We start from the raw sequence: 26,605 nt of genomic DNA on the forward strand, positions 1-26,605 counted from the left end.
AAAGTGAAAATACAACTTATCAAGACCTGTAGGATGCAACACAATCAGTGCTTTAGCAGAAAATTTATAACATTAAATGTGCATTTCAGAAAGGATCTGAAGTAAATAATCTAAGCTTCCATCAAACACTAGAGAAAGAAGAGCAATTTATGCCTAGAGCAAGCAGAGAAAAACAATTTAAAGATTAGAGCAGAAATCAGTGAAATCAAAAACAGAAAAACAACAGAGAAAAGCTATGAAATCAGGCCTTCCCTGATGGCGCAGTGGTTAAGAATCGGCCTGCCAATGTAGGGGACACAGGTTCGAGCCCCGGTCCGGGAGGATCCCACATGCCGCGGAGTAACTAAGCCCGTGCACCGCAACTACTGAGCCTGCGAGCCTAGAGCCCGTGCTCTGCAACAAGAGAAGCCACCGCAATGAGAAGCCCACGCACTACAACAAAGAGTAGCCCCTGCTCGCTGCAACTAGAGAAAGCCCACGAGCAGCAACGAAGACCCAGCACAGCCAGAAATAAATAAATAAAATAAATAAATGAAAAAAAAAAAGTTGCCATGAAAAGCAATGAATCAAAAACTCGTTCTCTGAAAAGAAATAAAATACATTGTGAAGGGGTGTGATAGGGAGGGTGGGGTATGGGGATATAGGTATACATATAGCTGATTCACTTTGTTGTACAGCAGAAACTAACACAACATTGTAAAGCAATTACACTCCAATAAAGATATAAAAGCATAAAATAAAATAAAATACATTGTGAATTTTTAAAGGTTTGGTGATTTTTGTTAGAAACATGTATCAGAAAATCCCTTAGAAGATAAGATGTGAGAAAAAATCATTTGCAGTTTTTCACATTAACATTAATTTTGCCATTAATATTTTATTGGACCATAAATTCTCTGGTTTTGTTAGTATAGCTGATCAGTGTAGTTATGTCTTTATAATTATCTCTTTGTTGAGCATAAAATTAGGAAATTGTACATCTAAAGAGAAATATATTCTTTTACTCATTAATTTTTTAATTCTTTAAAAATTGTAGTTGATTTACAATATTGTGTTAGTTTCAGGTGTACAGCATAGTGATTCCGTATCATTACAGATTATATTTCATTACGTTATTTCAAAATAATTGATATAATTCCTTGTGCTATGCAGTATATCCTTGTTTCTTACCTATTTTATATACAGTAGTTTGTAGAAGAAATATATTCTTAATCTGTCTAGTGCCAAAAACTTTACATTCAAAATTTTCTGAAAAGTAACTATCTCCAGTTTCATGACTATCCATTATAAAGAATTTTCCATTTCCTGATTTATTTTCCAGCTTTATTAGGCAGCCAGGCTTCCCTTTCTAGCGTGCTTTTGGACTGTTTTTCTCCTGCCATCAGCTGGTATATGTACAGGAAGGAAGTACTGGACAAACTATTTTCAAGAGCTCCCTGAGGGCAAGGTCTACTTAAAGATGTATCAACACAGTGCTTTCTGTATACAGGCATACCTCACAGATATTGTGGGTTCGAGTCAGACCACCACAATTAAGTGAGTATTGCAATAAAGTGAGTCACATGAATTTTTTGAGTCCCCAGTGCATATAAGTGTTTTACGATATATTATCTGTGAAGTGTGCAATAGCATTATATATATAAGAAAACAATGGAAATACCTTAATTAGAAAAATGGTTTATTGCTAAAAACTGCTAACCATCCTCTGAGCCTTCAGCAAGTTGTAATTTTTTTTGCTGGTGGAGGGTCTTGCCTCGATGTTGATGGCTGCTGACTGTTCAGGGTGGTGGCTGCTGAAGGTTGGGAAGGCTATGGCAATTTCTTAAAATAAGACAACGATGAAGTTTGCCACGTCGACTGACTCTTCCTTTAATGAACAATTTCTCATTGGTGTTTGACGGTATTTTACCCACAGAACTTCATTCAAAATTGAAGTCATTCCTCTCAAACCCTGCCACTGCTTCATCATCTATTTATTATTTAGAATATTTATGTAATATTCTAAATCCATTGTTGTCATTTCAACAGTCTTCTCAGTATCCTTGCCAGGAGTAGATTCCATCTCAAGAAACCACTTTCTTTGCTCATCCGTAAGAAGCAATTCTTCATCCATTAAAGTTTCATCATGAAATTGCAGCAATTCAGTCACATCCTCAGGCTCCACTTCTAATTCTAGCTCTCTTGCTACTTCCACCACATCTGCAGTTACTTCCTCCACTGAAGTCCTGAATCCTCTCAAAAGTCACCCATGAGGGTTGGAATCAATTTCTTCCAAACTCCTGTGAATGTTGATATTTTGACCTCTCCCCATGATTCATGAATGTTCTCAATGGCATCTAGAATGGTGAATCCAGGTGTTCAATTCATTTTGCCCAGATGCATCGGAGGAATCACAACCTGTATTAGTTATAGCCTTACAATATGTATTTCTTAAATAAGACTTTAAAGTTGAAGTTACTCCTTAAACCATGGGCTACAGAATGGATGTTCTGTTAGCAGGCACAAAAACATTTAATTTTGCTGTACATCTCCAACAGGGCTCTTGGAGGACCAAGTGTATTGTAAATGAGCAGTAATATTTTGAAAGGAATCTTTTTTCTCTGAGCAGTAGGACTCCACAGTGAGCTTAAAATATTCAGTAAACCATGCTGTAAACAAAAGTGCTGCTATCCAGGCTTTGTTGTTCCATTTATAGAACACAGGCAAAGTAGACTGAGCATAATTCTTAAGGGCCCTAGGATTTCTGGAATGGTAAATGAGCATTGGCTTCAAATTAAAGACACCAGCTGCATTAGTCCCTAACAAGAGTCTTCAGCCTGTCCTTTGAAGCCAGGCAATGACTTCTCCTCTTTAGCTATGACAGTTCTAGATGGCATCTTTTTTCAATAAAAGGCTGTTTTTGTCTACATTGAATATCTGTTGTTTAGTGTAGCCATCTTCATTAATTACCTCAGCTAGATCTTCTGGAAAACTTGCTGGAGCTTCTACATTAGCACTTGCTGCTTCACCTTGAACTTCTATGCTATGGAGATGGGTTTTTCCCTTAAACCTCATGAACCAACCTCTGCTAGCTTCAAGTTTTTCTTCTGAAGCTTCCTCACCTCTCACAGCCTTCAAAGAATTGGAGAGAGTTGGGACCTTGCTCTGGATTAGACTTGGCTTAAGGGAATGCTGGGGCTGGCCTGATCTATCTGCACCTCTAAAACTTTCTCCGTATCAGCAATAAGGCTGTTTCGCTTTCTTATCATTCATGTGTTCACTGGAGGAGCACTTTTTTTTTTCTTTTTTTTTTTTTTTCTGTATGCGGGCCTCTCACTGCTGTGGCCTCTCCCGCTGCGGAGCACAGGCTCCGGACGCACAGGCTCAGCGGCCGTGGCTCACGGGCCCAGCCGCTCCATGGCATGTGGGATCTTCCTGAACCGGGGCACGAACCCGTGTCCCCTGCATCGGCAGGCGGACTCTCAACCACTGTGCCACCAGGGAAGCCCTGGAGGAGCACTTTTAATTTCCTTCAAGAACGTTTCCTTTGCGTTCACAACTTGGCTAACTCGCCTCTCGGCACAAGAGGCGTAGCTTTCAGCCCACCTTGGCTTTCAACATACTTTCCTCACTAGGTGCAACATTTCTAGCTTTTGATTTAAAGTGAGACATATGACTCTTCCTTTCACTTGAACACTTAGAAGCCAATGCAGGGTTATTAATTGGCCAATTTTCAATTTTGTTGTGTCTCAGGGAATAGGGAGGCTGAGGAGAAGGAGAGAGACTGGGGAACAGCTGGTCAGTGGAGCAGTCAGAATACATATAGCATTTATTATGTTCACCGTCTTACATGGTTGCAGTTGGTGGTGCCCCAAAACAATTACAAGAGTAACATCAGAGGTTACAGATCACCATAACAAATAATGAAAAAATTTGAAATACTGTAAGAATTACCAAAATGTGACAGAGGCTTGAAATGAGCAGATTCTGTAAGAAAAATGATGCCAATAGACTTGTTGCCACACACCTTTAATTTGTAAAAATCACGTGCAGGAAAATGAGGTATGCCCGCACGAGGAACGCAATAAACATCTGTGGAATGAATGATGCATATTTTTTTCTTTGTAGAATTACAGATATCAATAAGCTGTGCTGTATTTAAAGTACACTATATCTAGGGCCTCCCTGGTGGCGCAGTGGTTAACAATCTGCCTGCCAATGCAGGGGATACCGGTTCGAGCCCTGGTCCGGGAAGATCCCACATGCCGCGGAGCAACTAAGCCCGTGCGCCACAACTACTGAGCCCGTGAGCCACCATTACTGACGCCCGCACACCTAGAGCCCGTGCTCCACAACAAGAGAAGCCACCTAATGAGAGGTCCGCGCACTGCAACCAAGAGCAGCCCCCACTCGCTGCAATTAGAGAAAGCCCGTGCCGAAAATAAATAAATAAATGAATATATTTAAAAAAAGTAAACTGTATCTAATTTTGGATTTTCACTTTTTGGAGTTATCTACATCATGACTTCCTCCTAATTAAAGCACAAGGGCCCAGCCCTAAGTAGCCAGGATGGCTCAGGAAAGAAACAGACTTTAACTCCACATTATTAGACAGAGAGTGGTATTAGGATCAACTAAGACAATATCATCTTTCCAAAGGGTCAAGTCAACGGAAGGTGGCTTCCTTGTCAAATGAAGCGACTGAGTCCTCTAGACCAGGGTTTTTAAGAGTGAAACCTTTTATCTTGGTAAAAACAGGCATCAGATCTTCCACAGTGAAAACTATTTTTGTAAATAGTAAGAAAAAAATGTAGAAACAAGATGAATGTGGCCAATAAAGAGCAGCCGTGGGTTGGGGGCATCTAAAGAGAGTAGCAGGGGTGCTTTTACCCACATGCTATTTGTGCGAACACAGATCTCAGAGGCTGCAAGTGGAGTTGATCAGAGTTGAAAGAGAAGGGCTCCCAGGTGTGCCTAAGTGCCTTTCATTCCAGAGTTAAGGTTGAGGAATTCTTGCACTTAACCTCGAGCCCTCCCTGTCATGAAAATCCATTTTGGGGTTACTGTGGACTGGTTTACAAACAAAATCTCAACAAAGAATATCTCCTGCAACCTTTAAAACTCAAGTCCCCAAGAAAGTGATAAAACACAGGGACCGGGAGAAAATATATGCCAATTGTATATCTGATAATGTATCTAGAAAATATGAAAGAGGTCTTAAAACTCAACCACAAAAAGACGAATAACTCAATTTTAAAATGGACCAAGCATCTGAATAGACATTTCTCCAAAAAACATAGAAAAAAGACCAATAAGCACACAAAAAGATGTTCAACATAATTAGTCATTAGGGAAATGCAAGTCAAAACCACAATGAGATACAACTTCACAACCACTAGGGTGGCTATAATCAGACAGGTAACAAGTGTTGGTGAGGATGTGGAGAAACTGGAACCTTCACACACTCCTGGTAAGAATGTAAAATGGTGCAGATGCTTTGAAAAACATTCTGGCAGTTCCTCAAAAGATTAAACGCAGAGTTCCTATATGACCCGGCAATTCCACTCCTAGTTATATGCCCCAAAGAAATAACACATATCCACATGGAAACTTGAACAAAACTGTTTCTAGGAGCATTATTCGTGACAGCCAAAAGGTGGAAACAGCCCAGACATCCGGCAAATGGATGAATGGATAAACAAAATGTGGTAGATTCATACATGGAATATTATGTGGCAATAAAAACGAAGCACTGACACCGACTACACCATGGATGAAACTTGAAAACGTTATGCTAAGTGAAAGAAGTCACAAAAGACCACATATTGTATAACTGCATTTATACGAATGATCAGAATAGACGAATCTATAGAGACTGAAAGTAGTTCTTGCCAGGGGCTGAGCATGGAAAGTGACTGCTGATGGGTACGGGGTTTCTTTTTTGGGGTGAAAAAGGTGGTGTAAAATTGATTGTGGTGATGGTTGCACAGCTCTGAATACACGAAAAAACCTCTGAATTACATATTTTAAATAAGTGATTTGTACAACATATGAAGTATATCTCAACAAAGCTATTAATAAAAAAAACAAGGCAGAAACTTCAGCCCTGCTTCAATCGCCTTACCCCGCCTGCACAAACAACTTGGGTTCCCAGCTTTGGGTGCTAACCAGTCACAAAATCCTCACTCTCATCCCTGAAACCTCAATTTATATTCCATGAATTTGGAATCTAAAATCTAAACAGAAGCTGCACTAAGGATTAGCTCTGCATTATTTAGAGGAGAGAAAATTGCAGAGCGTCATCGGAACAGCTTAAGGAAAATTTCAGCATCCTGAAATATTTCCCATCTATTAACAGTCATGTTTGCTGTGTGCTCCCATAGTAAAAACATTTACTCCCAATCACCACAAAATGTAATAATCAATTAAGCATTTCAAAATCACATTGAACTAGTCTTACTCCCAACTTACATATTCCCAGTATGACAAATTAAACCTTAATACTGAAGGCATATTTACCATTATACCAACGACATGCAATAAAGAAGTGCTCTCTCAAAACCTTACTGCCCAACACAGTAGCCACTGGCCACATATGGCTACTGAACACTGGAAATGTGACTAGTCCAAACTGAGATGTGTTGTAAGTGTAAAATACACACTGTATTTTAAAGACTTACTACAAAAAGGAGACTGAAAAATATTTAGCTTTGTGTATTAATTACACGTTGAAATGATCTTTTAGATATATTGGTTTAAATAAAATACATACTATTAATCCCACCTCTTTTAAAACAGACTCAATGTGGCTACTAGAACATTTCAAATTACATACGCAGCTCATATGATATTTCTATTGGAAAGAGTTGCTCTAGAAAAACATTTAGAGCTTTTGAGGGGGAGGTAAGTATGCGTCAGAAGACAGGGCTCTGAATAACTTCTGTTATAGTTCCCTGTCGCCAGCTCTTTTATATACCGGTCACTTTGCAGGAGTCTTTAGTCTGGGTGGAAAAGCTGTAACACAAAGTCATCACCGTACTCCTGCGAGACAACACAATCATACGGACCCTCCAACCATGCTTGCTTTCTGCAGCTGTTGCTTTCATAAGAAGCTACAGCATGTGCCAGCCAAGAAGCAAAGTTTTAAATGACAGCAGTTAAGGATAATTTTAATTATCCAGCAGTTCTGGATAATTTCCCCCTGTGGAGCAAAAAGGCCTCAGAGCTTTAAGTACGGTTTCACTGAACCTTTGGACAAGGTATCTAGATGAAAGCAAGGGCAGAAAAAAGGATCACAGGTGATCCAGGGATTGAACTGAGTGTAAGGAAGACCCCTAGGGTGATCTGCTTCAAGTGGGAACCCTTAAGCCATCAGTGTGAGCCCTGGATCTAATCGCAACGTAACCCCACCTGCACCTGTGGAATGTGTATTACCTGAGCATTTGCTTTTAATCATTAGCATCGCTGGGTGTCACACCTTGTGTATTGGAATATTTCTGGTGACGGATTTGTTATCCAGAGCAGTGCTGTCCAATACAGCAGCCACTAACCCCACAGATGGCTATGGGGCTGTTGAACTGTGGCTAGTGTGACTGGGAAGCTCAACTTCATTTTAGTTAACTGAAATTTAAATGCACACGCGTGGCTAGGGCTGCTGTGCTGGCCGGGAAAGGTCTACAGCCTTGCTTCCCCAAGTGTGGTGTGCAGACCAGCAGCACAAGTACCTCTGGGAGTTTATTAGAAACACAAGGTATTTCTGACTCCTGAGTTTGTGTTCCAGTGATTGAAGCAACTGGAGAAACTCATTTAGCCACTTTCCAATCCTGATTTAAATTTCTAGGGGAGAAAATTTGATGGGCTCAGCCTAGTCAGCAAAGGTGGGGGACAGGGCAGCCGGCTCACGTACCACCAGAATGGCTGCAGCTCCCACCCTTGAACGGTAGGTGATGGGGGCAGAGAAGAGAGCATAGGCAGATACTCCCAACAAATTGAAAATTCCCACTTAAAGTTACCCAAATTCCTAAAAAGTTATGTGCCATTTGTTGCATAAATGTTTTGAAATTTCCTCGTGGCATAATGAGCAATTAGATCTATTCAGCCCATTTTATTAACGTCATCATATAAAAATAATTCAGAACCCCAGCTTTTCCTTGCAGCTGGTGTTTTGCTGCTCACCTCTATTACTTTCCAAACCCTGTTTGGAAAATGAGCTTTTTGGGGGTAACACAGGGAGTGAGAAGTTAAAGGTCTGCAATGCTTTAGTATGTATACATATGTACGTGTATATACACACACGTATATACATCCTGCATTAACAGCATCTCCAGCTGATTCCTATGTACCTTAACGTCTGGAAAGCACTGACCCAGAGTAGGGGGTCTTAGCTGAATACTACACTGTATAAAAAGTTAGCACATATGTGTGTGTACAGGTGTACGTGTGTGTATATACATGCTTTACCCCTTTCCTTCCCCTGGAGACAATGCCCACACTTTTTCCTTAGATTTTCCAAGGAGTTTGTGATCCAAAACAGAGAAGTTTTATCCTATAGAAATGCAGCCCCATAAAGTAGGAAAGCAGATTTCATTGAACGAAGAAAAACTTTTAAATTACCCTTTGTTTCGCAGGCACACTCTTCAATTCATGATGGGGAGAACCTGGCCATCCACGGCTTTGAGGTTCTTCTGCTGTGTTCTCACTTCTTCACCCAGGCTAACCACACAGTACATTCTTCTAGACTGTTTTTGTTTCAAAATACCACATGTACACGCATTAGCACAGAGAAGAAGTTAGTATAACATTTATATATATTCTATTTTGTGTTATATACCCATACCCACACCCTGATCTTTTAGTGCAGAAGTGACCACAAAATGCACTTGAGTGCAAATACATACCGGTTTGTGCTAATTGGTACAGCCTGGAACAACTGGGGGAGCTTTAAGTACTGAAGTGCTGTGGCAGCTGCCACCAATGTTTCGGTTGATTCAGGAATCAACCAAGAAAAAAAAATGTTTTATTAGTATCATAGATGTCTAGTTGTTATCTACAACATGTAACCATGAAGATTCGGGAATCAACCAGGTATCTTTTTAATTAGTATAATGGCAGTCTAGTTATAATCTCCTACATGAAACCATGAACAAAAACAGTTGATGGCCAGACGGTGGTTATTTAGCTTACTTTTCCATCAGTAAATAGCGCTGGTTTTATATTATAATAAAAAAAACACTCCTCCTTTATTATTTGTCTGGCAAACATTTAGGAAACAAAGATTTCTTTTTTCAAAGATACTTTTATGTTGAGGATGCGGCTGCCGTCAGGCTTCGTAAACCTGCCTCACGCCCCCACTTTGTTAACAACAAGATGCTATGGCAATGATTTATTCCCAGTTGACTAAGTCCCTAGCATTAGATATGTCCCCAAGTCTCAAAATGGCTCTAAGAATCTGCCTTGGTTTAAGAGGAGACATGCACGAACTGGTAGTCAGCTAATGCAGTCAGGAAAATTAACTCGTCACACAGAGCCACAAGTATCAATACTTCGAAAATGAAAGTTTAGCCTCACGTTTTGTTTTGTAATGTACATTTATAAATGCAGAAGTACAGAACGCACTCGCACCATGCAGAGTAAGGTTCCCTCAATAAATACCTTCTCACTCATCAGTCTGGTGAAGAATAACTTCCTAGCACTGGAAGGTACAAAGAGACAAATGATACATTGAATACATTTGGCCCTGGTGGCAAAAGATTCTTCAGAAATCAGCCAGCTGAAAGGGTGATTCACCAGGAGGGTTCTCATCTTTTTTTAACCTCTGCAACGTGACAGACATCATTAAAACACCAGGGCTAAAATACAATTTTCCATCTTGTTTCCACTGCCAGACACAGGACGAATGTCGTCCACATTCCCATGGTGGAGTAGGGTGGCTTTTCTCTATCCCTTTCTTTTCCATCCAGAAGGCACGCTGGAAGGCAAGTGAGTGGTGCTACTGTAAGAATAACCTTGATGCCAGTCTAACATGGTCAATCAGTCATACAACTGGACACGCCATCATATTATCTCACGCCCAGTCACGACACACCTTTTCTGAGGATCTCTCATTCACTTAGTTTCTCGCCTTCAGTAGGGCCAACATTCTCATTTGCATTCAGTTTAAGTATTTATTTCATTTATTAACATAACCGGTAGAACTGAGTTTTTAAAAATATTTATTATATTTCGTTCTAGAAATGATGGTACAATTACGTCACACACCTTTGGGAAGGCATATTTATGCTTTCACACCAGAGCAAAGTTTTATGCATGGCCAGAACTGGAAATACCTAAGCCGTGAATAACAAAGGATAATGCTGTTGAGAGGAGGAGCCCTTGTAAGTTTTCAAAAGCTTTCTTGTCTGTCATTTATTTTCGGGCAGATATCAATCAGTCCAGTGGAAGGAGTTCTGAACATAAAAGGCACCTAGAGTAAAAGTTAGACCTTAACTAACAAAAAGAGGTGCACATGTTTACATCAAGAAACAAAAAGCCCTATTGATGAAACTCTCCTGCAGGCCAATGATAATAATAAATGCAAAAGCTATTGCAACTGAAAAGTCTATAAACACTTACCTGAACCTGGTTCATGAGCTGGATAATGACAATCACTTTGTGTTTTTAAACTTGTGGATGTTTTATCACCATTTAAACAAGCATGAGTACTGTTATTTATATTCACAGGTTTTAGGGGGAAGGGTCACTCTAATTATTTATCCATAGCCAAGATTTGTTTTGTTTTCTCTTAAAAGGCATTGCTATGTACTCCATTCATGGATGTGTTAAAAATTACTGTTGTCCTTCGAAGAATGTAGCAAAACCTAAAACTGCTGCTTTAAACCAAATTCCTTTAAATGACTATAGAGCCAGTAAAGCTGACGTTTTACTATGATTTAAGCACCTGAAATATATTCTAACCAGCTGATATTCTCTGAGCTAGAATTAGGATCCTCAAAATTTGTATGCATGTACAAATATTGCAAATTAAGCTAATAAAAACTTGAAAAATACAAATAGTTTTTTAGTACAAAGATCCAAAATCCACATAGGGGTCTGTACTAAGAGGAAAATGAACAGGAAGCCAGCCAACATGTGTCTGCATTTTCTAATCTGGAGACAAAGGCCTCAGCGGAGCCAGGTGGTATTCAGCTGGGTCTGGTTCTTGATGCTGGTATCCATTTTTAGCACTTCGCGAATAGCCATGGTAGCGTAGGTAGAAGGAGGGAGAGAAAAATCCATCTTCAGAGCTCTGTATTTGCCTTCTGCCCGGCAAGAAAGAACAGTCAGAAAGTAAGGCAGCTGCAGACAGACTGGGGCGAGTCACATAATCTCTATACAGATAAAAGAACTGTGCTCCTTTCTTCAGCCTACTTCCCATGGGGCCTCAGAGAATGAGGCATGGAAGTAAGAGATCTGTGAGTGAAGGATCCAGCTGAATCCCTAAAGTAATTCTACCTGGAACCTTCATAGAAAGGGCAAATGACAGAAGAGCATAGGAGAGAAACACATGTAAAATGAAAAAAAAAAAAAATTTACAGCACAGGGTAAAAATAGACAAAGGAATGGCAAGAAGAATTTGACAATGAAAAGGCATTTTAGACTCTCTTGCTGGGTTTTCACTTAACTTTATTAACTCTCTATGGGAGTGGGGAGGATATTCAATCACCTAATATCACAACCTTCTATAATATTCATTCATTTTCAGTGGGAAATACTCTTTTAATCACTGACCTCCAACTGTAATCATAAAACGAAGATGACAAAACACAAAACAGAAATCATAGAGTGGGTTGGGAGATGGTGGTGATTATAAGATTTTTTTTTTTTTTTTTTTTTTTTTGCTGTACGCGGGCCTCTCACTGTTGTGGCCTCCCCCGTTGCGGAGCACAGGCTCCGGATGCGCAGGCTCCGCGGCCATGGCTCACGGGCCCAGCCGCTCCGCGGCATATGGGATCCTCCCAGACCGGGGCACGAACCCGTATCCCCTGCATCGGCAGGAGGACTCTCAACCACTGCGCCACCAGGGAAGCCCAAGATTTTTTTTTTTAAAGTATGTTTTTGTATGAGAAAACATTTCAAAGTTGACACAGGACTGATGGCTGAGTAAACTTACCAGAAGCAAACACTGGTGGTGGTTTCCCTTCTAGGTTGTCCACATCTGTGTTGAAGAGTGGAATTTTAGGATCATCATATGCAACGACTTCCCTTTGAAACACATAAAGAAAAGTGTGAATGTGAATCTCCATAACAGGCACTAAGTTACTCATCACCATTTGTTTAGCAAGGAAAACACACAGGCCTAGTGTAAATAATTCTAGGTGGGAGTATTCAATAACAGAATACAGCCATATTTTATATATAAATACTATATAGCAAGGTGACAGATGATGCCAGCCTATGGTAAAACTAAAAAATGTTTCCCTAGGATGGAAATTCCTTTTGTATGTAGTTGGTAAGTAGTAAACTTCACTTGGCAGAGATGCAATTGAATTAATCACAGCATCTGTACTTTCTCCAGAGCGGTTATCACCACTAACAACACCATGTTGCTGTGAGAACCTGCTCTCTGGCAAGACGGAGGCCAAGTATGTCAGCCTCTCCCCACAATCCAGAGAAGAGGAGGGAAAAGGAAAAGGGAGAAGAGATGGAGAGAAGGAAGAGAGAATTTCCTGACAGGGGGCAACTAGTCCAGGCTTTAATTTTTTTAGTTATCAAATAAAGCTTTACATAATACTAGGTATTAAAGTATTTTAAAATGGGTAATACAAGTATCGTTTTCTCTCTAGAAACATGATAATGAAACAACCATATCAGTGTGGAACTCATAGCTAATTCTGAGTAAGATAACTTGAAAATCTCAGTTTTTTAGGAATAGGGAAAAAGTTCATTCTCTGCACATCGCTTTAATAATTTAGCAATGTCAGTAAGATGTAAACTTAGCCACTTTCACTATATATTTGAATTCCTTTATCTCTTGATAATTTGAAAAATACCAGGTAGTAGCAGTAATGAGAACAGTATTTAATAACAATAATAACACTTTTATGCCAGGCTGTAAGCAATGAAAAATATTTATATAATGAAAAAGGTTAAAATCTAGTAGTTCAGTTCTATTTCATTCCAGACTGTTACTCACCAGCTGACATTCTGAGGACGAATAATGATCTTTCGGTAGGCCCCTGATAAGGAATAATCTCTAATTTTGTGTCTCATGTTGTCAATATCAAGATTGTCCGCTGTGAGCATTTCCCTGTAGGCTTCACTAACTAATATAAAACAAAATCAGTTGGAATGCAGCACGTCAGCAAGCTACCTTGAACTACAGAGAGTAACGTAAATTCTGTCACCTTAACAAAATTAATCATCTCAATTTACAATCCAATCTGTTCTCTGGAATTAAAACGTACTGACTTGCTAACTAGTACTAGGTGTCTCCAGTTTAGGTTTGGCCGACTTGTAGGTTATTTTTGCAACCAGGCACAGTACCTGGGGTTAAGGGTCCCAAGGTGGCTACAAAAGGCCATTTCATCAGAAGTTACTCAACTACAACGTATATGTACTCAGAGTTGGAAGAGACCATATACAGAGCCTCAAACTCCTTCCGGAAGAAGATAGTTATAAATAAATGTATAAAAATAAGAGACCTGGGAACACCATCTGGCTCACCCTCGCACCTGATGTAGAAACTTTTTTACAACACCAGAGAGAGACAGTCATCCAGCCTTTGCTTGCATGTTGCCATTTACGGGGAGCTACTACTTTGTGAGGCACGCAATTATTGGAAAATTTTTTCTGTGCCATGCTGAAATATGTTTTCGTGTGACTTCTGTCGACTGCTTTGGAACACAGATTAATTGCCTTCTTCCACATGTGCTCGTAAGTACTGGGCCTTTAAGCCATGATCTCCTCTAGACCAACAAGTGCCTCCAACTGTCCCTCCTTTGATATGTCTGTACTCCCCACCGACCCCTCATCTGCCTTGGGTAACAGGCTTACGTTAATAGCAACACCGGATACTTTTCATGTAGACTACCACCAAACCGGCCTTTTCCACCTGTACACTTGATCTTTGAACGTAAACATGAGAATTTACATTTAACCCTATTAAATGCCCTCTGCGGTCCTTTTTAAATACTTATTTTCCATATAATTAATATTAACTGTTATGGGTTATACTACCTGCAAATATGACAAGCAGATTTCTTTACTCACGTCATTCGTAAAACACGTTGCTTAGACCAGGGTCAAGGAAAGACTCCCTCACGACCCACTTGTGAGGACAGCAGGGATCCCTAACTGAGCACTGCTGACACCAAGTGTGCCTACGTCATGAATCCACATGCCCGAACCACCACCCAGCCAGTCTGGGAGCCCGTCTTGGCCACGAGGTCTCCACAATCGGCTCTGTCAAAGGCTAAGCTGAATGTGTGTTTTAACTGATACCAACTAGCCCAAGGTTTCTGAGCTTGAGAGGTACCAGAAAGAAGAATGCTTTCTTTTTCTCTCTTGGAAAGAGGGCAAGTGTGGCTCCAAGCATCTCAGTGCCTTCCTTCTCTACCTCCTGGTACTGGTCTCTGGATCCTCGCTGCACCATCCGTGCCATCCACGCAGCACAGGCAGGCCACCCTCCCTTGTCTAGCGCCCTTATTCAATCTCCCTCCTCTTGTCTAGTCCTTTTCCATGAGGCCAACCTCACACAGCGGTTTGATTAGTCAACATGTAAATGGCAGACTACCACTCAACTCTTTTATAAGTATTTGCCTTATCAAAGAAGGGTGTTGATCCTAATCATTCTGTAATTTCAAAGAATATAATGTTGATAAGTAAACTAATTCTGGACTCTTGAGAGAAAAGATGTTTTCACAGGAAAACACCTCCGACAGACCAGCCCTGGTGAGGAGTAAACTTCCAGGGTCAGTTCTAACCAGGGTAGTCCCATGCTCAGGGCTGCTTCCTTTTTTTCAATTTCTGAATCCTTCAACAGTAAAAGTTCCAATTCCCCTGTCAAAATGGCATCCATGCAGGTACAGAGGTAATTATCAGCCTCTGGGGAATGGGAAATAAGGGTAGGGAATGCTAAGTTTCCAGTTTATAAACTTCTGAGCCCATTGACTCTTAAAACACAATGAACAGATATTACTTAATGCGGTTTAAAAAAAAAAAAGGTTAAAAAAAGCAATGTTAAAGTAGAATTATCCATTCTCTTTCTCAATGACTCTTTCCAAACCCTTCCATCCTTAGTAAGAATTAGTGAATTTCAGAAATTTAAAATACAGTGCCAATAATACGTCACGGCAATAATGATACCAACACTATGACCGCCACCACCACCTCCACCACCTGGTTTCTTGACGTAAATCATCCATCTGAATGCATCTATTTCAGGGAGACTTTTATAAGCAAACATGGCTTATGTATGTTTGAAATCTGAACATTTTTTCAAGTCGGATGGAAATTAAGGTTCTAAAATCATATTTAAAATACTGATTTTTTCTTCCCCCTCTCTCGACTCTTGGCTGCCAGTGGCTTAATTATGTCCGACTTTAACTACCTTCCCCAGAGGAAACTTACTTTTATGCTGGGGGTAGATAACATCAAAACCAGGCAAGGGCATTACCACATCATGGATGGAGTAATTATTAACATCGTCTTCCTCAATACAGGCGGCTGCGGCTGAAAATATACCAATGGATAAATTAAGAAGAATTAAGAAAACAGGCAGTATTTCCACAAGCCCAACCTTCTAAAATTACACATCTAAGTAATCAGAAATGCAAGCGCGCCCAGGTTCAGTGCCCCATGAAGCTCAGAGCAATTAATTTGGAATATATGCCTTTCTGTCTTTTCTATTCTACCCGAAAAATAAACATCGTGGATTCAGAAAAAGTAGAAAACTAAAGATAATCTATTTCTCAGCTGCACCCTCACGTTTTAGGACTCCTGGCTTTTAGCTTCTTTTTCCTCATCAGACAACGCTACAAAATACTATTTGGAAAGTTATCACAGATGAATGCATTTTGCTAAAAGCATAAACAATGAGGGAAAAAAAAACCCGTCTGTATTTAGTGGATGAAATGTGGTGGCACAGGGGACACTAAAATACACCAGATGTGATCAATATTGGGTGAGGAAAAATTAAATCAGGAAAAGATTAATGAAAATTTCCATACAAATGAAAAGCTATAGTGCATTTACTGGGCACACCTGCAGATGAGCAGACTGTCTCCAGGAAGTAGCCAGGAAGAACATGGACTTTGGAAACAGACTTGATTTGATTCCCAGACTTCTCTTTTATTTTTTAAAAAAATTAATGTTTATTTATTTATTTATTTTTGGCCACACTGAGTGGCACGTGGAATCTTAGTTCCCCGACCAGGGATCGAATCCATGTCCCCAGCAGTGGACGCACGGAGTCTTAACCACTGGCCCGCCAGGGAAGTCCTAGCCTTCTCTCTTCTTTTATCCAGCTGTGGAACCTTGGGGCAAGTGACTGAACCTCGTGTGAGGAACAGAGAGAATGCTTCACAGTAATACTGAGCTTTAAACTAGAGGATGCAGGTAAAGGGCTTACTTAGCACAAGGCCTGGCACACAGTAAGGGCTCAACAGCAGATGGGACTGTTTGCATGTCTTATGAACATTTCAGGCACGGAGTGTGCACTAAATGTCTATGATATCACAGCCCCATGTAAAGTGTGCTCCAATCTTGTGTTGACTTAAAGAAACTCTTTAAGACTGGCCAACAACAGCAGGGAGGCTGAAGTACACCCAGAAGTGTAGAGAAGTATTAGCTAGACCCAGATTAGGGTTTGCAAAGGGATCTTAGGCAACACTCAGTCCAAATCTTATCCTAGTTGAGAAAATGGAAGCCCGGAGAGAGTCAGGGGCATATTTTCAAATCAGATGCCTATTTTTCATTACATATGACAGATCCATACCTGTCAGTCTGAGCTTACAATGTCTTTCCATTTCAAGCTTACCAGGCAGCTATCTTAAGCAGCAGCCAGGCTGGATTTTAAGCACTAGTGTCAAATAACTGAACCCAACTTTGGGTGAGCAAGGATGCTGTCTGCCCTTTTACCTCCTTTGAGAACAAGGTCCCCCGGGACAGGGTTCAGTCCGTACTCTTCAATCCTCTTGCTCACCATGTTGTTCCACACATAGCTCTGATAGCTATGAATATACATTAAGCGATTGTTTCTTGGTATCTGACGGGAGGAAAAATAAAACAGGCAAGAGAAAAAAAATATACATTCCAAATATTAACAGTACTGTACTTTCCAAGACATCCCACTTATTTAGTGGTGCCCCTAGTACAAGAAACTCGTAACTTCCATCTCCCATTTTTCTAACAGCCTGTAGAAACAGTAACTGACACACGGCCACCAATTTTAGAGGCGGAACCCCTCAGACTAGGGGGTGTTCATGACCAGGAGCAGCTGCAGCGGCTCCCGTTTTGCACCCACAGTTCAGACGTTCACGTGAAGAAAGCAAGTGCTTTGGAATTTATACCCTAAATCAAAGATACAGACTTCAAACTCAAGGAATTTACACCTCAGTCATAGAGCTAACAGGGCTTTCTAATTCTATGGAAGGAGAAAGCCTGTATGGCTGAACTGACGACTAATTTCCTGCAGCAGGAATCCTGATTTTTCTATACATCTGGGGGAGCGTAATCAAGACGTACAGTTAGGAGTTAAACTTTAGTCTATCTGTACTATACAACGCAAACACCAGTACAGGCTACACTTACCATGATGCTACCCAGTCTTGAACCACCACAGAGAAACCACACTAAAATGTAGTCATTTAGACCACTTACTGTGCAGCCCTCTCGCTGAAGCAGGTTACAGCTCCGATGCCAGACAGACTAAGAGAAATGAACTAACTCTATGATGGGTTCTGAATTTCTCAAATACCAAGACACTTAATTTAAACTTCCTTGTAGGTATTTTCCACACACGTGCTTTCCTCGTGCCTTGCATGTTAACCACCACTGCCCCACTGCCTGCACCCACCACCCTCCCCTATCACCACCCAGGGTCTGAGCAAGGGTCCCGCAGGCAACACCCCTCTCAGAGATCGCCAAAGGATCCTTATTTACCTTCTGTTCTTCCAAATTTTAGTAAAATATTTAAAGATAAAAAGTTCAAAGCATTGAGCCACCTCGAGTCAGCGCCTGACTTCACAAATTGCACTCACTATGCCAAACGCAGAGACTATATTCTTCAGTCCGTACTTTGAAAGTCCTCGGAGAAGCTGCCCCTCCACACACCTTTTGACAGGTAGTTTTCGGAGGGCAGCGGCTGGGTCTTTGGTCTTCGCCCATTCCTCCCTGCATTTAACCAAGTACCCCTTTTCAGCTGGTGGGGGGAAGAAAAGCTGTGATTAAACAATGTATCCAAAAGACAGTTCTGTAACTTAAAACACTTCACAGAGAACACAAAATTAGAAAGTGCTATTTGTAAGAGAGATACTCTGAAGAGCTTCTGGTCACCTGAGAATAACCATCAGAAAGTGAAAAGATGGGAAGGCCAGAAAGTTTACAGAACCAGATGGCTTTCAACATGCTACCACCCCAGGACTTAAAGCCAATGACTGTTCATTATCAAGCTGACTCAACATCAGACAAAACCTTGGCAGTCCTTTCTTCCTTCCCTCTCTTTTTCTATTGTATTGTCAAATTTAATGGGTTACTTTCCGTAAAATTAGACAACCTTATCTCTTTTAACTTGCAAATGAATAATTATCCAAAGTGGGCATAATTATTTTGCTGATTTGTAAAGTGGTACCTAAATCCTTTTCCATACAGTATGACATTAGAGTTTTTAATGAACTCTTCTTCAAACTTGAAAATCCTCAGTGTGTTTTTGCCAAGTTTTTATATTGTATTACATTTTGCTTTAACAAATTAACCACCAGTGAAATCTGTTTGGATTCCTGTATGTTCAGATATTTAATACTGCATGGAGAAAAGGAAATGAATGGATTCATTTATGAATTAATAAATTAGATGAGCTAAAGACCTGAAAATAAGACATAAATTATAAATCTCAAATATATACATAAAACTTGTGTAAAAAAAGACATAAACTATACTTTTTACTTTAAAAAGTTTTAAAAATTCTAAAATAATGACCCCAATTTGTACCTATACTTCAATTCAAAGCAATTTCATGAATACCTAGTCATATATTCTTTTTTTTTTCTTAAGATTATTTTTATTCTCACCTCCAGAACGGGGTTTCAATATTAAATCCATGACTTCAGCCCAGGAATTTTGTAGTATAGCTCTAAAATTAAACAGCATTTATTTTACTTAATTTTGCATTAAGATGAATTTTATTTGCCCAAGCCTGTGGAGTAACAAACCATATTAACTTTATATATTTTATTAAACTTAAAATAAGCAGAAAAACTAATACAATAACATAGATTTCAAATGTAAATGTCAAAAGAAGAGAAGAAAATTAAAAATATAATGCTTACTCATAACATTTAATATCATTTCAGTTTTAGAAAGCTGTTATAGTATAAATACTACCTAGTCATGCTTTAAGCTGCTATACATGGTATGATCTGTATAAATCAAAGTTGTCTTTATATACTAAAACTTATTTGAAACTTCTCAAGAAAAGTCTCCCGTGTTAAATACTTTCTTGCCTAGATAAACAGAATAAATACAACCTATCCTCCTCTATTATTGTTGCCAAAATGGAAGTATCTTTACATTTGCTGATTATAAGTTATACAGGCTTCTTTAAACAGTACATAAGAAAGGTTACCTGATATCTAACCTTTAAAAAATAAACACTGTTAACAATTCAGAGTGTAGTTTTCAAGACTTACTTGATCTTTAAGTGTATGCAGTTTTTTCTTTAACTTTTGTTATACTATCTTTTATCACACAGAGGTTGTATTTCATGTATCATATCTGAACATTTTTTCTAGTTAAGATTTCTGCTCTTGGAGTCATACTTAGAGAGGCCTTCCCTGCCATAAGAAAATAAAAATCTCTTCTATTAATTTTTCTGTTTTTCTACTTAACTAGCGTTTTTATGTTTCACGTTTAAGTTAATCTATATGTTTCTGTGTATTAAATTATATAAAATGCTATCTTATCTACTGATGAGATCATATGGATATTTAAGCTACTAATGCAATGAATTAGATTAATAGATATCCCACTGCTGGCCATCCTTGAAGTCCTGGAACAAGCCACGCTCCATCGGTCTTTAAATACACTCCTGAGTGACACATTATTCAGCTGGCTAGGCCTTCAGTAACATTTCCAAAACGAGGACAGTATTAATTCAAGACGAGGAACTAGTGTGCCGTATTTCATGGAAAAAGACTTCTGTGCCCAAAACCCTTTGTTATCTGGCTGGCCTCTTGAGTTTGTACATAGTTTTACTGGAAAACATCCGCGACCCTTCATTTATGTACTATTTCTGGCTACTTTCACACAATAACAGCAGTGCTGAGTAGCTACTACACACACTCCGGGGCCCACAAAGCCTGAACATGTACCGTTACAGAGAAGGTCTGCCAACACCTGGTGCAATGTATTAACATGTCTTAACTACGGGACTTTTCAACACGTTCAAGATACTACCGCACACGTGAACGTTCAGTATATACCACCATATGAAAGACGGATATATTTGGTTTATAACAAGCCATCCTATCTGGCTCACCACACATTAAACTGTTTTCTACTTTTCTGACATCATCTGTCCTCCTTCCACCTTCTTTTTTTATTTTTTTAATTTTTAAAAAAAGAAATTTATTTTATTTATTTATTATTTTTGGCTACATGGGGTCTTCATTGCTACGTGTCGGCTTTCTCTAGCTGCAGTGAGCGGGGGCTACTCTTCGTTGTGGCGCGTGGGCTCCTCATTGAGGTGGCCTCTCTTGCTGCGGAGCGCGGGCTCTAGGCAGGCGGGTTTCAGTAGTTGTGGCACGTGGGCTCAGTAGTTGTGGCTCGCGGGCTCTAGAGCGCAGACTCAGTAGTTGCGGCGCACGGGCTTCGATGCTCCGCGGTGTGTGGGATCCTCCCAGGCCACGGCTCGAACCCGTGTCCCCTACATTGGCAGGCGGATTCTTAACCGTTGTGCCACCAGGGAAGCCCTAAGTTTTTTAATATGGTGTAAAAGTAAAGTTCCAACTTCATTTTCTTTTTCTTGCAGGTGGATAGCCAGTATCCCCAAACACTTACTTGTTGAAAAGTTGTCCTTTCGCCAATTGAATGATCTTTTCACCCTTGTCAAAAATCATCTGACCATATATATTAGGATTTGTTCCACTTTTTTTAAAAAAAAGTTTTACTGAGGTATAACTCACATACCACGTAATTTATCCTTTAAGTGCACAACTCAATGACATTTAGTATACTACAGAATTGTGCGACATTACACCATCAATCTGAGAACGTTTTCATCACCCTGAAAAGAAATCCTGACCCGAACCACCAGCAGCCACTTATTCTCCATGACCTCTGCCCCACCAACTTTCTGATTCTATGGATTTGCCTAGTCTGGACATCTCATACATAATGAATCATACACTATGTTGCCGCTTGTGACTAGCTTCTTTCACTGAGCATGTTTTCAAGGTTCATTCAAGTCATAGCATGTATCAGTCCTTCATTCCCTTTTACTGCTGAATAATGTTCCATTGTATTAATATGCCACATTTTGTTTATCCACCTATCAGCTGATAGACATCTGGGTTGTTTCCATAATTTTGGCTGCTCTAAATATCAGTGTAAATTTTCATGTTGGACGTATGTATTCAATTCTCTTGAGCATATTCCTAGGAACGCAATAGCTAGGTCATATGGTAACCCTATTATTTAACCGTGTAGGGAAAAGCCAGACTATTTCCCAAAATGGCTGTACCATTTTAGATTTCCACCAGCAGGTCATGAGAGTTCCAAGTTCCCCACGTCCTCATCAATACTTTTCTTTTTCTTCTTTGGCTGCATTGGGTCTTCGTTGCTACACGTGGGCTTTCTCTAGTTGTGGCGAGCCAGGTCTACTCTTCATTGCAGTGGCTTCTCTTGTCGCAGAGCATGGGCTCTAGGTGCACAGGCTTCAGTAGTTGCGGTGCATGGGCTCAGTAGTCGAGGCATGTGGGCTCTAGGGGGCACGGGCTTCAGTAGTTGTGGCTCATGGGCTCTAGAGCACAGGCTCAGTAGTCCTGCCGCACGGGCTTAGTTGCTCCACAGCATGTGGATTCTTCCCGGACCAGAGATTGAACCCATGTCCCCCGTTTTGGCAGGTGGGTTATTTATTTATTTATTTGTTTGTTTATTTATTTATTTTATTATTTTTATTTTTGGCTGCGTTGGATGTTGGTTGCTGTGCGCGGGCTCTCTCTAGTTGTGGCGAGCGTGGGCCACTCCTTGCTGCGGTGTGCGGGCATCTCACTGCAGTGGCCTCTCGTGTTGCAGAGCACAGGCTCTAGGCATGTGGGCTTCAGCAGCTGCAGCATGCCGGCTCAGCAGTTGTGGCGCAGGGGCTGAGTTGCTCCGTGGCACGTGGGATCCTCCCGGACCACAGCTCGAACCCGAGTCCCCTGCATTGGCAGGTAGACTCCTAACCACTGCACCACCAAGGAAGCCTGGCAGGTGGATTCTTAACCACTACACCACCAAGGAAGTCCCCCACCCATACTTATTTATTGTCTGTCTTTCTGATTTTAGCCATTGTACTGGGTGTGAAGTAGTATCTCATTGTGGTTTTGAACTGCTTTTTCCCAGTGATTAGTGATTCCTTAGTGATGTCAAGCATCTTTTTATGTGCTTATTGGCCATTAGTCTATGTTCTATGGACAAATGTCTACTCAGATTCTTTGACCATTTTTAGGTTATCTGTCTGTTTGTTTTTGAGTCGTAACAGTTCTTTAAAATATTTTGGATTCAAGTCATTCTTCCACCTTTAAACTATAAACGGAGGGTTTTTTCCTTTAGGTGGTCCTGTGGTGGTAGCAGTGGGCTACTCTGAAGCTAGGAAACATTCTTGTGTTATACAAATTGTTGGTTAGGAATTCTGAATGGATTATATACTGACTTTATACTTGGGCATGTTAATGCAATTTTGGTCCTGAATAAATCTGATGTCATTTTCATTAGCTATTTTACATCATCTTTGGAGTGCAAAATTTACAGGGTCCCATGGCCGCTGTTCTGCCGAATTAGCTACAAATTCAACAGGTGATAAGCCTTCCCTTACATATTCTGTCTCACAGTACAATTAGCATCTTCATTATCAATGTCCTCTGAACATAAGCAAGATTGAAAATATTATCTTTTATTATCTAATAATAGTGATTATTATTTATTACAGTTTTCTTCCTGGCAACAATTTTTTTCTCTGGTTAGTATATTCTAATTTTAATATATTACTTTCCATTTATTGAGCACTTCCTATCTGCTAGGCATAGAAACAGGTATTGCATAGACTTCATCTTACTTCATTTTCACCACCCCTGTGAGGCTGGTGTTATCCTTTCCATTTCACAGATGACTAATGTGAGGCTCAGAACTGAAATCTGACTTCAATGCCTGAGGGGCTTTGTTTTGTTTTGCCTTTTCTTTTTTTTTTGGCTGAACCGAAAGGCTTGCAGGATCTTAGTTCCCCCGACCAGGGACTGAACCCAGGCCCTAGGCAGTGAAAGAGCACAGTCCTAACCACTGGAGCGCCAGGGAATTACCCGCTTCTGCCTGAGCTTTTAACCCTCACAACACTGCCTCAAAGAGGTAGAGGAAATACTACATGATATTTTTCATTTTGTGCTCTTAAAGATGCATGAACAAATGCAACTTCATGGAGTCAGCTGCTGAACCATGGACTGATTCAAGAAGAGCCCCTCTATTCTCAGGGCTGCACCTGACCAACTAGTGAGCTTGGGCAGGCTCCCTAAGCCGAGATTCCATCTTTGCTAAAATAAAGGGTTTGAAGCACCAGGAAGAACAGGAACTAAATAACCTCTCAGGTCACTTCCAACTCAGACTTCCACAGTTCTAACTGCCACGTGAATAATTATTTAGGTAACACAGTCTCTGCTGGACAGCAGGAGAGCATAAGTAAGTTTATAAACCCAAGTATTTACTGATGGGATTCCCACCCTAGCTCGCCCTAGAGGGATTTCCTGTTATCTCAAAGCTAATCAGAGAGTTCTTAAAATAAATTTTACTTGCTAATTGCGTCTTATACCACTTTCTTTAAAGGATGGGGGAAGGGCAGGTACAAGTTTAAGGAACTAGGAAGCACTGTTAACAGAGATCATAAACTACACCGTCTCCTTCAGGCTACTTTGGGTCTGAGTTACCCAACTGCTACTGCTGGGTCACTTACTGAGCCAAGATTTACCTGTAAAAAAGAAAATAAAATAGAATCCCTGGAGGGGCTATCAGGGGAGAGAGAAAAACTTTACTTTTCAAGTTATATCTTTTTGAACTCTGATTTATTTTTTCACCTTGTGCATGTATTACCATAAAACAGAACAAAACTTAGGAGGAGTCTGTGGATCCGTTGGTCATCCAAAAGGATGAGACACGCTGCTTTGTTTGGCCCAGATTTCCATTTTTTCTAGGAAATCTAGAAATAATTAAAAACACCACCAATAAAAAACATCCTGCTTCTTTTTTTTAAGAAGAGAGCTCTTTTAGACGAAAGGTAAGAAATTAAATACAAACCTTCCAACTTGATATGTGGGGACAGCTGTGGTTCCAAACCTTTGCATTCCATAGTAGTTAATAAATCCAATCTCCTTGAGAGAGTTCATGGCTTGTTCCACTTGGTCGTCAGTTCCAGTAATATTTCTGTAGGGGCCCAAATTACCCAGAGAAAAAAATTTACAGGCAAACACATTCAGGGATGCATATCACAAACGACATAGCTTGGCTTCTGTGCCTTTCCCTTGCCCCCTGCAGCTTTCTCTCTACCTCCTGAGGACACTGTCTTTTAAAAAAATTGTGACATATACACAACACTAAACCTACCTTTTTAGCCATTTCTAAGTATGCAACACAGTAGCATTAAGTATATTCACGATGTTGTGTAACCTTTACCACCATCTACTTCCTGAACTTCTTCATCTTCTCAAATCGAAGCTCCGCACCTATTAGACAGTAGCTCTCCATCTCCCGGCCCGCACCTTATACCCCGGGCAACTTTTATTCTATGTCCTACGTCTATGAATTTGCCTATTCTAGGTACTGAATATGAGTGGAATCATAGGCCGTCTTTTGTATTTCAAGGAGGCGGCTTCTTTCCAAAGGTGGTGCTGAGTTTTGAGAGGGGTGGGCGTGTTGGTACAAACACTGCAGCTGTGTGTACTCTCCCAGCCTCATCGGGCCCCACCCCGCCTTCCCGGCTGCCACGGGCATCTGCACCAGCTCACTGGGATTAACAACTGTTCTGAACAGACTCAAGGTTGACACAGCAAGACCCTCTCTGGTCTGCATTCATACCCGCAGCTCTTTACCTGAGGACAACAGTGAAGTGATTCCCTTGAAGCTCTCCCAATTTCAGAGGGTTTTTCTGATAGCTGAAATTCCCTAGCTTAAAGTTCATCAAGCACTTATTCAAGTGGGCAAGTCTTTGCGCAGTTATTCTAAAAAATATGAAATAAAAAAAGGGGCAGAAAGAGGGTCATGAGCTATCGCCTGGCTGAAATGGTCTAGGACACTTCACTACAGAAAACGGCAGCTTGAAATCAGACTACACACTAAGACGATGGAAAAGAAAGGCTCCGCAGCTGGTGGGGTGAGCCTACCTTTCATGTGCCTCTGGAATGTTCCTCCAGCATGAGGACACCTGTTCCTATTGGAATGATGCAACCTGGGCCATGTTTATATTCTTAGAGCCTCATGTTACTTACATACTGATAATGGAACAGTATCATCTGTGAAATTTTCTAGTTTTTTGTTGAGGGGAGAGGGGTGAGAAAGGGAGCAGAGAGCAATCCCTACAGGTAAAAAGATAGTTATTAAGCATTAAAAAAGTCATATTTTCATTTTTGTCCCTCAGAAAAATATTGTAAACTCACTACAGAAAACTTGGAAAAATACAGAAAAGTACAGAACAAGAAAAAAAAATTCAGTTTCATCACCTGAAAAAAGAATCTGTTAATATCTAACTTTGAATTTCCTCCCATTCTTTCTTTCTTAAAACTCGTGTCAGATATATTTATATAATATTTATCTTTATCTGACTATATATATGTAGTCAGAATCGTACCATAATCTGTACCCTCCTGCTATCATTTAAATGGCATTATAAAATTTTCATGAAAAACTTAACTTCTGTAATAGTAATACACATAGAAAAAGAAATACAATACTAAAAGGCCTCTGTTCTATCTCTATCCCTCAACACCCCTCCCCACTGGCAGCCAACATTAAAAGTTTCTTGTCTATTCTTTTAGTAACACTTTCTGTACACATAGGTATACCTATTGTCTTCTCTCTTTTTGGAATTTCTTTGTAAACTTTTAATAGATATATATACAGAAAGGTACACAGATCGTAAGCGTTCTGCTTGACGGATTTTCACAAAGTGAACACGACCATGTAACTAGCATCC

At 40.2% G+C, this 26,605-nt stretch overlaps 1 protein-coding gene across 2 annotated transcripts in view; it reads right to left on the reverse strand.

Moving 5' to 3' along the window:
- Positions 1 to 10,173: 10,173 nt before the first annotated feature.
- Positions 10,174 to 26,605, reverse strand: part of PUS7 (pseudouridine synthase 7) — a 57,997-nt gene continuing 41,565 nt past the window's right edge. For both annotated transcript variants that reach the window (XM_082631895.1, XM_082631896.1), the window contains exons 8-16: positions 25,506 to 25,634; positions 24,715 to 24,840; positions 19,245 to 19,306; positions 18,216 to 18,376; positions 17,095 to 17,221; positions 15,586 to 15,687; positions 13,151 to 13,280; positions 12,128 to 12,219; positions 10,174 to 11,276 (exon numbers count right to left, since the gene is read on the reverse strand). In XM_082631895.1, coding sequence (XP_082488021.1) covers positions 11,140 to 11,276; positions 12,128 to 12,219; positions 13,151 to 13,280; positions 15,586 to 15,687; positions 17,095 to 17,221; positions 18,216 to 18,376; positions 19,245 to 19,306; positions 24,715 to 24,840; positions 25,506 to 25,634 — 1,066 coding nt within the window. In that variant the 3' untranslated portion in view covers positions 10,174 to 11,139. The remainder of the gene's footprint in view (positions 11,277 to 12,127; positions 12,220 to 13,150; positions 13,281 to 15,585; positions 15,688 to 17,094; positions 17,222 to 18,215; positions 18,377 to 19,244; positions 19,307 to 24,714; positions 24,841 to 25,505; positions 25,635 to 26,605) is intronic.

This window comes from Mesoplodon mirus (assembly GCF_964341445.2).
Source record: "Mesoplodon mirus genome assembly, chromosome: 9".
Taxonomy (NCBI): domain Eukaryota; kingdom Metazoa; phylum Chordata; class Mammalia; order Artiodactyla; family Ziphiidae; genus Mesoplodon; species Mesoplodon mirus.